Below are 13,699 nucleotides of genomic sequence, written 5' to 3'. Positions count from 1 at the left end.
GTGGCCTTATAGTAAATGAAACTGGAGCTGCAAGCAAGTAGTATCACAAGAATATTTGTTGCTTGTTTGGCCTGACCAGATTTGGGCCTTAAGGCCCTCTTTTGCATCTGATAATGACACAACACAATCTGCTTAATGTATTCATCTCTTGGTCTCCCTCTACAATTTTTACCCTCCACGCTGCCCTCCAATACTAAATTTGTGATCCCTTGATGCCTCAGAACATGTCCTACCAACCTGTCCCTTCTTCTCGTCAAGTTGTGCCACAAACTCCTCTTCTCCCCAATCCTATTCAATACCTCCTCATTAGTTATGTGATCCACCCATCTAATCTTCAGCATTCTTCTGTAGCACCACATTTCGAAAGTTTCTATTCTCTTCCTGTCCAAACTATTTATTGTCCATGTTTCACTTCCATACAAATACTTTCAGAAACGACTTCCAGACACTTAAATCTATACTCTATGTTAACAAATTTCTCTTCTTCAGAAACGCTTTCCTTGCCATTGCCAGTCTACATTTTATATCTTCTCTACTTCGACCATCATCAGTTATTTTGCTCCCCAAATAGCAAAACTCCTTTACTACTTTAAGTGTCTCATTTCCTAATCTAATTCCCTCAGCATCACCCGACTTAATTCGACTACATTCCATTATCCTCGTTTTGCTTTTGTTGATGTTCATCTTATATCCTCCTTTCAAGACACTGTTCATTCCATTCAACTGCTCTTCCAAATCCTTTGCTGCCTCTGACAGAATTACAATGTCATCGGCGAACCTCAAAGTTTTTATTTCTTCTCCATAGATTTTAATACCTACTCTGAATTTTTCTTTTGTTTCCTTTACTGCTTGCTCAATATACAGATTGAATAACATTGGGGAGAGGCTACAACCCTGTCTCACTCCCTTCCCAACTGCTGCTTCCCTTTCATGCCCCTCGACTCTTATAACTGCCATCTGGTTTTTGTTCAAATTGTAAATAGCCTTTCACTCCGTGTATTTTACCCCTGCCACCTTCAGAATTTGAAAAAGAGAATTCCAGTCAACATTGTCAAAAGCTTTCTGTAAGTCTACAAATGCTAGAAACATAGGTTTGCCTTTCCTTACTCTTTCTTCTAAGATAAGTCGTAGAGTCAGTATTGCCTCACATGTTCCAATATTTCTACGGAATCCAAACTGATCTTCCCCGATGTCGGCTTTTACCAGTTTTTCCATTCGTCTGTAAAGAATTCGTGTTAGTATTTTGCAGCTGTGACTTATTAAACTGATAGTTCGGTAATTTTCACATCTGTCAACACCTGCTTTCTTTGGGATTGGAATTATTATATTCTTCTTGAAGTCTGAGGGTACTTCACCTGTCTCATACATCTTCCTCACCAGATGGTAGAGCTTTGTCAGGGCTGGCTCTCCCAAGGCTATCAGTAGTTCTAATGGAATGTTGTCTACCCACAGGGCCTTGTTTTGACTTAGGTCTTTCAGTGTTCTGTCAAACTCTTCATGCAGTATCATATCTCCCATTTCGTCTTCATCTACATCCTCTTCCATTTCCATAATATTGTCCTTAAGTAGATTGCCCTTATATAGACACTATATACTCCTTCCACCTTTCTGCTTTCCCTTCTTTGCTTAGTACTGGGTTTCCATCTGAGCTCTTGATATTCATACAAGTGGTTCTCTTTTCTCCGAAGGTCTCTTTAATTTTCCTGTAGGCAGTATCTATCTTACCCCCAGTGATATATGTCTCTACATCCTTACATTTGTCCCCTAGCCATCTCCGCTTAACCACTTTGCACTTCCTGTCAATCTCATTTATGAGACTATGTATTCCTTTATGCCTACTTCATTTACTGCATTTTTATATTTTCTCCTTTCATTAATTAAATTCAGTATTTCTTCTGTTACTCAAGGATTTCTACTAGCCCTTGTCTTTTTACCTACTTGATCCTCTGCTGCCTTCATCCCTCAGAGCTACCCATTCTTCTTCTACTGTACTTCTTTCCCCCACTGCTGTCAATTGTTCCCTTATGCTCTCCCTGAAACTCTGTACAACCTCTGGTTTAGTCAGTTTATCCAGGTCCCATCTCCTTAAATTCCCACCTTTTTGCAGTTTCTTCAATTTTAATCTGCAGTTCATAACCAATAGATTGTGGTCAGAGTCTACATCTGCCCCTGGAAAGGTCTTACAATTTAAAACCTGGTTCCTAAATCTCTGTCTTACCATTATATAATCTATCTGATACCTTTTAGTATCTCCGGGATTCTTTCACATATACAACCTTCTTTTATGATTCTTGAACCAAGTGTTAGCTATGATTAAGTTGTGCTCTGTGCAAAATTCTACCAGACGGCTTCCTCTTTCATTTCTTATCCCCAATCCATATTCATCTACTATGTTTCCTTCTCTCCCTTTTCCTACACTCGAATTCCAGTCACCCATGACTATTAAATTTTCGTCTCCCTTCACTATCTGAATAATTTCTTTTATTTCATCATACATTTCTTCAATTTCTTCGTCATCTGCAGAGCTAGTTGGCATATAAACTTGTACTACTGTAGTAGGCGTGGGCTTCGTGTCTATCTTGGCCACAATAATGTGTTCACTATGCTGTTTGTAGTAGCTTACCCGTACTCCTATTTTTTTATTCATTATTAAACCTACACCTGCATTACCCCTATTTGATTTTGTATTTATAACCCTGTATTCACCTGAACAAAAGTCTTGTTCCTCCTGCCACCGAACTTCACTAATTCCCACTATATCTAACTTTAACCTGTCCATTTCCCTTTTTAATTTTTCTAACCTACCTGCTCGATTAAGGGATCTGACATTCCACGCTCCGATCCGTAGAATGCCAGTTTTCTTTCTCCTGATAACAACGTCCTCTTGAGTAGTCCCTACCCGGAGATCCGAATGGGGGACTATTTTACCTCCGGAATATTTTACCCAAGAGGACGCCATCATAATTTAACCATACAGTAAAGCTGCATGCCCTTGGGAAAAATTACAGCTGTAGTTTCCCCTTGCTTTCAGCCGTTCGCAGTATCAGCACAGCAAGGCCGTTTTGGTTATTGTTACAAGGCCAGATCAGTCAATCATCCAGACTGTTGCCCCTGCAACTACTGAAAAGGCTGCTGCCCCTCTTCAGGAACCATATGTTTGTCTGGCCTCTCAACAGATACCCCTCCGTTGTGGTTGCACCTACGGTACGGCCATCTGTATCGCTGAGGCACGCAAGCCTCCCCACCAACGGCAAGGTCCATGGTTTATGGGGGGGTCCCAGATAGTAGCATAAGAATTAAAGGTAAATGAGAGGGAGTGCATTAATTGAGAAGATAATAGAGCAAACACCAAGTTCGATAGTCTTTTTGCTCATCACCATGCAGCTTTGATCATTGTTCATAGGCAGGAGTGATATGGTCATAACAATGTATGTTACAAATGTATCCTACCAGTTCCAGCTGGCATGAGCTAATATAGCCATCAAGTCAACAGCCACAGTTGAGATTGTAGCTATAGCTGGATATGATAACAGACCACAGTACCCAGTGACATCTGTAGCCATAGCTGGATATGATAACAGACCACAGTACCCAGTGACATCTGGATGTTATACATGTTGGCAGATAAAGGAGCTCAGTGTTCAGCTGCAGTCAAATATACGTACGCATACCACTGTCCCTCACAGAAAATGCATTAGCCAGGTAGAGGTTATTGTGGAATTATGAAATGTCCTTGTGAGGCTGTGTTCTTGTCTACTGTATACAGCAGACTTCCTCCTGAGTTTAGGTTGTTGACTATCAATGTACAAGGTGTACAACTTTGCTTCCGCTGTTTGCTGATAGGTGGCGACAATGGTAAGTAGCGGTCGAAAGAAACAGATTGCAGATGCCAGGCAGTTAGCTTGGACCTCAGTCAACATAACCTCATTCAAACATTAGTCGATTTGTGTCTGCATCATAAGGTTGTTCTTGATTGAAAATGTCAGTTTACGAGCCTAATTCTCGCCATTTGTGGGAGGTGTTACTGTTTTGTTTCAATATAAAGAAAACAGCGGCTGAGTCTCATCGAATGCTCTCAAGTACATATGGTAAGGATGCTGTTAGTGAAAGAATGTGTCGTGAGTGGTTTCAACGCTTCAGGAATGGTGATTTTAATGTTGTAGACTGGCATAGTGGTGGAAGAGAGAATGTTTTCCAAGATGCAGAATAGAAGACATTGCTGAGTGAAGACTTGCATCAAACTCAAGAATAATTGGCACGATTAATGAGAATGACACAGCAAGCCATTTCAAAACATCTCAAGGCTATGGGCATGATTCAGAAAGAAGGAACTTAGGTCCCGTGTGAGCTGAAACCAAGATACGTTGAACGGTGTTTGTGTACATTTGCTTCAGAGGCAAAAACGGAAGAGATTTCTGCACTGCATTGTGACTGGGGATGAAAAATGGGTTCATTACAATAACCCTAAATGCGAAAAAATCATGGGGATTTCGCGGTCATGTTTCCATGTCAACGGCCAAACCGAATATTCACGGCTCCAAGATCATGCTCTGCATTTGGTGGGACCAGCTCGGTGTCATATACTATGAGGTGTTAAAACCAAGTGAAACAATCACAGGTGCTTGTTATCGAATGCAATTAATGCATCTGAGCAGAGCATTAAAAGACAAATGGTCGCAATACAGCAAGAGGCACGATAAAGTGATTTTGCAGCATGACAATGCTCGACCCTAAGTAGCAAAAGACGTCAAAACTTACTTGGAAATGTTAAAATGGGAAGTCCTGCCCCACCCACCATATTCTTCAGACATTGCTCCCTCTGACTATCACCTGTTTAGATCAATGGCACATGGCTTGGCTGACCAACGCTTCCGATCTCATGAAGAAGTCACAAATTGGATTGATTTGTGGATCCCTTCAAAAGATGAACACTTTTTTTGACACAGGATTTGTACACTGCCAGAAACATGGGAGAAAGTAGTGGTTAGCAATGGAAAATATTTTGAATGATACATGTTGAACCAATTTGTTTCATTAAAGCCTCAAATGTTAGGGAAAATATGGTGGAACCAAAGTTGTACACCTTGTACAATACTTTTTTATTATGTCAGATATACAACAGTAGTGTTTTTTACAACCTTTTTCTGCATGTAGCTTTTAAGATGATGCATAAGGCATGCAGCATCATTGTTATATGAAGTTAAAAAATGTTATAAAGGTGTGTAGGCTTGGTGTGGGCTATTGTTCTCTAGTGGAAGCAGTGGCTTGGTACAAAAGATGTAAGCAGCCAGCGTTGGCATCTAAGTTAGACCAGCATAGATACTGTGTACACAGGAAGCAGGCAGCAGCAGAGGTTTGTTACCCAGGCAAGGACAGCAGACGAGGAGGTGCTGGTGTGAGCACTTCCATCAATATGGCACGGAGGTGGCCTTGTGAGTGGTGCACCATTAAACCTCAGGAAGCGTGCTTCCACTCTCATAACTGTGGTCAGAATGGACAGGTGTGTGGCTCCAATGGTGGATGGCAGTGACCCAGGCTCAGATCCAGAACTGGTGACCTGGAGGTGGCAGCAAATGCTGATGGACCCTGGTAAATGCAGCTAAGAGGAGGTTATCCCAGTAGGAAGTCCCGACATGATGGTAGATGAATGCTGGTTGACCTCACAGTGGAAGCTGGCACACAGCAGATACTTATTGGAAACTTGGCTGTGTCAACATGCCCAGCCTGGGCAGATGCCTTCTTTTATGTGAGACAAGGAAGTTCTTGTTTGGTTGAGGTCAGATACACATCCCTTCAAGCACTGCTGAAATGTCTCAAAATGCTGGTTATTGGCCCCAGTGGCCAGGTTGTGATTGCAGACTCATGTGCTGAGCTTTCAGCTGTTGGTGATCATTCAGATTTCGGCAATTGTGTCCCATCTTGTGTCTACACTGCTATAGTATTGAAACTGAGCCCATTGTTATTTTAATGTGGTATTAAGAAGCTATACACAAGAGGTGTGCTGTTTCTTCCACTGATGTGATAGTCATGTTGGTAGTGATTGATAGTTTGGCAAATCATCAACTGCCACATGACACATAGATCAAAAAAATTATCCTGTAATGTTGAAGTGAGTGCAGCCCTATGAAAAGTTTGAGTATGAGCCAGGGCTTAAAGGACTGATATCATATCACTTAGTGCTCCCTTGGAGCATGCAATCCTATAACCATCTACTCTATGTCTTCAAATGTTTTGTCAAAAAGCACAATACTAAGTGAGATTATTTTGTGCTGATCATTTATCAGCATCTCAAATGTAGTTGTCAGGCTCTAGCAAACAGAGAATGAGCAAAAAGCATTTTGGTCTACTACGTGGTCATCCGAATGATACCTCAGTTAAAAGGAAGCCACTGAGACAACAAGAAGAAAACAAGGTGTATATGAGCTCCAAGCAGGAAAATGAGCAGGCATAAACAGGTGAGATCCTGTTGGGTGGTTGGACCCGTATTTTTGGCATGAATTCACCACTTACCAACCTACAGTTTGATCCAGAAATTACTGCCATTTTTACATGGAATGAGTATTGCTATATCTCCCATGGGGAGATGATTTATAAGAAATAAAAAAAAAAAAAAAAAAAAAAAAAAAAAAAAAAAAAAAAAAACATGTAAGCAAGAACAAGGGTTTATTATAACCACAGGAGATAGATTTAATAACAAAGGAAAACTCTTCTCAATAAAAGGTAATACAACTTCTCAGACACTAACAGGCATATGCCTGAAAGACATAGTGAATAAACACAGTGAGGCATGAAGACTGTGCCACTGGTAATCCATAATGATGGAGGTTGAGCGTTCAGCATAGTTTGGCAACAGGCATGTCTTGTGGTATTGCTGGAAAGTTTTAGACTTCACTACGGTGGCTTCCTACCAGGCTCTGACTGATGGGCTGCTAAGAGCTGGCACGTGAATTGGTTCAGAGCTCTGGTGGAGTGAACTGCCAATGTGTTGGCTTCTGTCACCCTATATAGCCAGGGCATGGAGGAATTCATGCCGATCCAGCTCTGCACATGTGACATGGCAGAGGAAATAGGTCTCTGGCATGGAGGACCGCAGGTGGTGCATGTCCTGCTATCTGTCATCTTTGTTGTGATTGGCACTGTTTGGGGAGGCAAAGCCTTGTACATGTGATGCTTCAGTGTCTGAGCAATTCCTTTAGGCGAATCAGGGGTACATGACAGATGTAGCAGAGACAAATATTAAATTTGCTTAAAGCATACAGGATAGGCAACTCCTTTTTTTGGTCTGAGAACAATTTTTTGCGCTTGAAGAAGAGAGGAAACGTGATATGGTACTGCATTATGATGTAGCACCTATTCTGTATAGTGAAGTGTCAGTGACTGGACCAGTGACTTGTTTTGTGAGTTACTTTGTTAGTTCTATGTTCTACAGACCATATTCATGATGAATGTTATGCTGTCAATTGAACAAAAGATTGCAGAGGAAGTTATAAAAATATTTATTTATATGGCTACATGCTATCCGTTTACAGGTTTATAATTGAAAAATTCCTCCATGTTTTAGAAACTTTCAATGAAAAATGGCTTTTAATTTGCGCTTTACAACACTTTTGCTGTTTGTCAGACATTTCATTTCTGGGCAAATTGATAAAGAGTATTATAACTGAGCATTTCACTCCTGCCTGTGCCAAAGTTAGATTCACTAGAGGGAAGTGCAAAACATTTTTCCTTATAGTAATGATCTCTGATTCTGCATTACTCTCAAACTGCAAATACATTGTTGACAGCAAATTTCACTCATTTACAAATATGCTGTGAGAGTATTTTTGCTTTTATGCGAAATTTGTGTGCCAGTAGTGAAATTATTTCTGCTTAAAGGATGAAATAAAACTAGTAATTATTAGTTCCAAGAGACAGCTGAAATTCTTTGGTGGTGACTATTTTCAGGGGGTTGTTAAAGACTTTTAAATAAGATTCTTTTAGCTGAACACAATTGACATTGAAAATATGGCCCAAATATTTAAAAGGAAAAAAAAACTGTCTGGATGATCCAGAATGAAAGCTTAAGGTGGTGCTGTGATCATATCTGTGTTGTGTTGTTAACCTTACATATTTTTAGGCAGTCTGTCATAAGGAGATGGAAGACCTAAATTGGCATTGCTGTGAAATATAGAATTTGTACACTTAACTTAATGCTGTGTTTCCAACAGCTTTGCTCACAGCACCAACAAAGTAATATTCTTTTCAGTCCTCATTTTTCAATTTCATTGGAACTGTGTTAACCTCTTCATTGTTGTAGTTTCTGTTGACACAGTTACTTTTTGTTGAGTGTCTCAATCACTGGATGAAATAACACTTAACCTATTCAAAATTTACATACAATCTCGTTTGTTTGTAGTATTCCAAATGAGGAAAAATACAAAAAACAGAGGAAGCTGCAGATAAGTAGTTAGTTGTTCAGAAATATTTTAGCTATTTAGTAGAGGGAAATGGCAGAATATTTCAATATTTGATTTTGTACCGTATTTTTTTTTATTAAGAATATGGTATTTGAGATTTTTACATGAGAGGTCAGAATTTTATACGAGTACTGTTTTTCAGTGTATGCATTATCCAGAATTTATGAGATTGATGGTGACATATCAGCCATAGCACGTCAAGGCTCAGGTAGTGCCTGCCGCAGTGTGCTGGGAGGTTTCGTGCAGTGGAACAAAGGAGACCAAGATGATGGTTCAGATTCATTGGCAACTCAGCTAGCTCCAGCTAATCACTGGCCAGAAATGAGAATTCTAATTCTTGTGGTAAGTCTACACAAACATGATTTTCTTTGAGAAAGTAGTTTGGCTTGGTGGCTTATGGTAAGTCTACACAAATATGATTTTCTTTGAGAAAGTAGTGTGGCTTGGTGGCTCAGTGGTAAAGTTCCACACTACAAATGCAAAGGTCTTGGGTGTGGTTGGTGGTCAGTCGTAAGACATCTATCTGTCACTTAACAGTTATTTCAACTATTGAAATGTTTATTGATGTGAGAAATGCCAAGTTCCACAGTGGTTTGTAATCCATGATGAAATGTATGTCCCCGTTTAACTGGGTGGGTAAGTCAGTTCAAATGTCAGCGGAAGGAAAGGGCATACTACCACTTCCAACAGGATCCTCCCTAGTAAAATGCTGAGATGTTCAAAACAATCTTCAGATTGATGACTGCTTTACTTTTTTAAAATTTATTTTTTATAAATGTACAACAGGTTTTTCTGACTGCAGTTTGCCATAATCTTGTGAACTCTATTATGAAAGCATAGTCCATCAGTGCAAGAAGGATGCCATGATGGCCCAAAAATTTTTGATCATGAAAAAGAATTTTGGAAAGTTATTCAGGTCTTACAGGACTTCATTTGAGAGATCATATACACAAACTCTGTGGAGGATCCATAACAAAAATTGAAATGAGAGGCAGTTAGCGAATAATGTTATGAAAAATGAGTCAGTATTCTGTTGCAGGTCAGTTTCTCACAAATTTTTGAAAACAATGGAAAGAGTAATTCCTCAAGCCATTGTATAATGTACAGTGAAGGGTATTTCATACCAATACTTGTGACTTTCTGTTCTGTTTCATCGATGTACGAGGGGCCGGGGGGACCCTGTTCATATGTCTTAGTAGCCATCCTAATCTCTCCTATTATATTCTCATGTCTCTCACGATATGATGAAGACAATAGAACTGTTGTTCAGTTTTCTGCAAATGACAGTTCTATAAATCTACCCAACAGGGTTTTGTAAGAACAATGCCACATTTCTTCCAAAGATCTCTATTTATGTTCCATGAGCATCTCTGTCAGCCTTTTGCATTGGCTGTACTGACCTCTTATGGTCCTAGGCGAATCTCTGCATTATTTTGGTATCTGCTGTCATGCCTACTGCATAAGGACCTCAAATGCCAGAACCAAATTCTAGAATAGATCATGTTTGTGCCTTACGGGTATACTGCACTTTCCAAGAATACTCCCACAAATCTAAGTTGTCTACTTACCTTCCCTGCTACTGATTTCACATACTCGTCTCAGTCTGTTCATAGATATACAAACAATGCGACTGACTCCAAAATTTTGCTACTGGTCTTGTAATTGGATACTCTTATTTTTTGCGTCTATTTTTTAGCCACATATTGCGCTTGCCCACCTATAAAGAGAGTTGTCATTCAGTACATCAAAATGATTGTTCTGCATTTCCTTCCAATCATTTAGTGAAAGTAATGTCTGCACACAGTAATAACATAATCAAACAATCTGAGAGAGGCACTGACTTGATAAGCCATTCATGTATACTGAAAGCATTAGCCATCACATTATGCTTCCTTGTGATACATTGATGTTACTTTCATATCTTTTCAACATTTGACACTTGCTCTAATGAACTGGGTTTTATCAATCAAAAATTCTTTAAGCCAATAATATTTGTGCAGCTACTCAATCTGATTATACCTTGGTTATTTCTTGACAGTATAGTGTTGAACACCTCTAAGAAGACAATAGGGGATACTGAATGAATTATGGATGGCATGAATGCTCGTAGGTTTGTTTAATTCATAGGAGAGCATCATAAAAATTTGAAAAATCTGAATTTGCAGGCTCTTGAAGACAGACACAAATTATCCTGTGAAAGCCAACTTACAAAATTTCAAGAACAAGTATTAATGAAGAATCTAGAGATGATCTTCAGCCCCTATACATATTATTCCCATAGGGACTGAGAAGACAAAATTAGACCAATTTCAGCATGCACAGAGGCATTTTACAATCATTCATCCTGCACTCCATACACAATTGGAACTGAAAGAAATCAAAGTATGTCATACCATGCATGCATTTTCAGAGCATTTATATGAATGTAGAAGATGGAATCTATATCTTTGCCAGCGTATACAATTTGCAAGATATTTTGTGTGGAATCACAAAGATATCAAAGTTATCCACAATATCATCACAACCACAAATGGCTCGATTTGTGAAACAGGCAATAAAATGACACAATAAATATTGTTGAAAGGTGCTTGTCCCCAGCATAGAAGACAGTGTTCTGAAAATTAATCCTTTTTTTTTTCAAAAAAATGCAGCTGATTTCTGCACTAATGATTTGTATTTTCCAAAAGTCTCAGAATTTTATTCCTTGTCAGACTGGTTGTTTACAGCCACTTCTGCTGCTGCCATCAAAATCCACGTTCTAAAATGGTTTCAAAATGCTTTCTAATTGAAACATTCACCTCCTCAGTGATGAGAAATTTAACTGACTAAAAATGTCTGTCCAGGTACATGAAAAACACAAAAAGATAAGCAGCAAGATTGGAATGGAACAGAGTGTGAAAACAAGTGAACTGCTAAAATATCGTGTTTCACACTGTGTCCCACAAAGGATACAAGATATCAAACAGGTATGATACAGTAATGCAAAATATTTACTCTTTTAGTTTGTTTATGCTGTTACAACCATATTTGGAACATTAAAATTTGGTATTTTCATTAGCAACAAGAGAGCACCTAAAAAAATATACCAAATTATTTTTTCAGGCTATATTAAATAAGGACTTTGAGAGATTTGCTGAAATAACAATGAAAGACAGCAATCAGTTTCATGCAGTTTGTCTGGACACATTTCCACCAGCAGTTTACATGAATGATGTTTCACATGCCATAGTTAATTTTGTTCACTGTTACAACAAATTAAAAGGTCACAATGCTGTAAGTACTCATGGTCATTTTTGCTCTGCAGAACACATGACACTCCGTTTAAATGTGTGTAATATTCCTGATTAATGAATTTTCACACAGCTTGCATACACATTTGATGCGGGTCCAAATGCTTGTTTGTATATGAAAGAGCATGATGTCCCAAAAGTTTTGGGTTTACTCAGTGTCATTTTTCCATTTCCTGGAGAAGAAGACAGCTACATTAAAGGAATTCCAATCAACAAGGACACTATTCCACAGGTTTGTGATGGAGATACATTTGGATGTTAGTACTGTTGTGTTTCATGTAGCAATTATTATTTAATAGTTGGTATTATGTCTTTCAAATAAAAGAAAGGTTTGCAGATGTCTCAGATAGTATTAATAGTGTTGTGTTACACCCAACTACATTTAGTTTTCCACTGCTGAAGTAATTCCTCCTATACTGTGGCATGTACGAAATATAACAGGTGTAGCTGAAATAACAGTGATGTCCTCGATGAATCTGTCTCTTACAGTGTTTAGTATGCTAATATGAAAATTCTGGATGCTTCTTCAGATGACTCTGTTATGCAGGACTACACCTCAATAGTGAGAACCTGGGATTGTAGCCAAGGCTAACTGGAGACCTAAATTGTTGCAACTCTTTGAGAGTGTTCAAGCTCCTCTCCTAGATATGAATAATTCTTCCACAACATTCTTAATATGTCATCTATTAAATCCTATACAACTGTTCACCTCTACGTCAATAACTGTATACCTTGTAGTGAATCTGAACTAGCTATTATACTTACTCTATTATTAACTAGCTCACTGTCCAGGTTTACGTAGCAACTTTTTATCCTATGTTCTGTTAGACAGTAAAATGAATAAAATCTGTCTATTGTGTTTTAGAGTTTTTAATATATAAACATGGTATACAAATTATAAAGTAAAATCTTTTAGAAATTCAGCATGATTTTAAGTTAATTTAAACTTTGTTAAAATCTGTAGTTGTAGTGTCCATTCCACGGGCAAGAAAAAAATACCTATAAATAGTCACATGAAGGAATCACTGATTGCACAGCATAAAGTTGAAAGTAGGAAAAACATTCCAGTATGAAATACATTTGACAGTGTTTGATAGCCTGCCCATCTGACTTGTTGATGACTGTCACAAGTCTCATATAAAATAGATATTTATTAAATTTTAAAGGAAGATCCACCAAAATGTGTGCCACTAGTGTGTAAAAAAATGTTTCAACCCCCTCGGTCTCCTTTTGAGCTAGTTGCTTCAGTGACATTGCCAAGCACCTTCTTTATGTACAGTCTTGTGCACTTTTAATATTGTGGCAAGTTTAGATTCTGTACTTAAGTAATTAGAAATCTCACTTCATGTAAAAGACAGTTTGGTGGGTGCTGAACAAAATTTTGTTAATTTAATTCCTACTAGACTGTTCTGAAAAAGTTATGTTCATTTCTTTTAAAAAAAAAAAAAAAAATCCTGAAGGTTCTGCAGAGTTCTAGAAACACTACTCAACCAAACTTTAACTACCTGGAGTTTCCATTATTTCATTTTTGAAAACTTTAGCTTTATTAGCCTATCTACTGAAATTTATGAATGTGACACTAATATTGGTCATTTTCATTTTCGTGTACCTGACACAAGGGAAATTAGTTCTAGATCGCAAATCAGATCAATACTGTGTTTGACTGACATTGCTCCAAACATTCCAGATTTATACTGAAAAACAGGCACACTATGAGCAGGATGAGCCTGAATGACACCACCAATATTTTTGAAGTTGTCCGTAGATATTTTATGAGTATTTAGGTATAATGGAGCTGTGGTCTTCTGTGGCTGTTGGTATAATGTAATCACAACAATGAAAAAGTCTGTAATGCTCAATCACCAAAATAAGTAACATGAAGCACAGATCATCATAACAACCCTCAAGGTGCAGCAGGATTGTGATGTGCTAGTGTGGTTTCGGAAACAATTC

General features: G+C 38.4%; 1 protein-coding gene across 1 annotated transcript in view; it reads left to right on the top strand.

The window, feature by feature from the left end:
• LOC124612756 (diphosphomevalonate decarboxylase) overlaps nucleotides 1-13,699 on the top strand; it is a 76,117-nt gene that overhangs the window by 41,399 nt on the left and 21,019 nt on the right. Inside the window, exons 6-9 of the mRNA XM_047141149.1 lie at nucleotides 8,599-8,798; nucleotides 11,300-11,422; nucleotides 11,559-11,729; nucleotides 11,820-11,978. Of these exons, the coding sequence (XP_046997105.1) occupies nucleotides 8,599-8,798; nucleotides 11,300-11,422; nucleotides 11,559-11,729; nucleotides 11,820-11,978 (653 nt within the window). The remainder of the gene's footprint in view (nucleotides 1-8,598; nucleotides 8,799-11,299; nucleotides 11,423-11,558; nucleotides 11,730-11,819; nucleotides 11,979-13,699) is intronic.

Source organism: Schistocerca americana, chromosome 4, assembly GCF_021461395.2.
Source record: "Schistocerca americana isolate TAMUIC-IGC-003095 chromosome 4, iqSchAmer2.1, whole genome shotgun sequence".
NCBI classification, from domain to species: Eukaryota; Metazoa; Arthropoda; class Insecta; order Orthoptera; family Acrididae; genus Schistocerca; species Schistocerca americana.
Note: the sequence above shows the minus strand (reverse complement) of the source record. Positions and strands in the feature narration are given on the sequence as shown.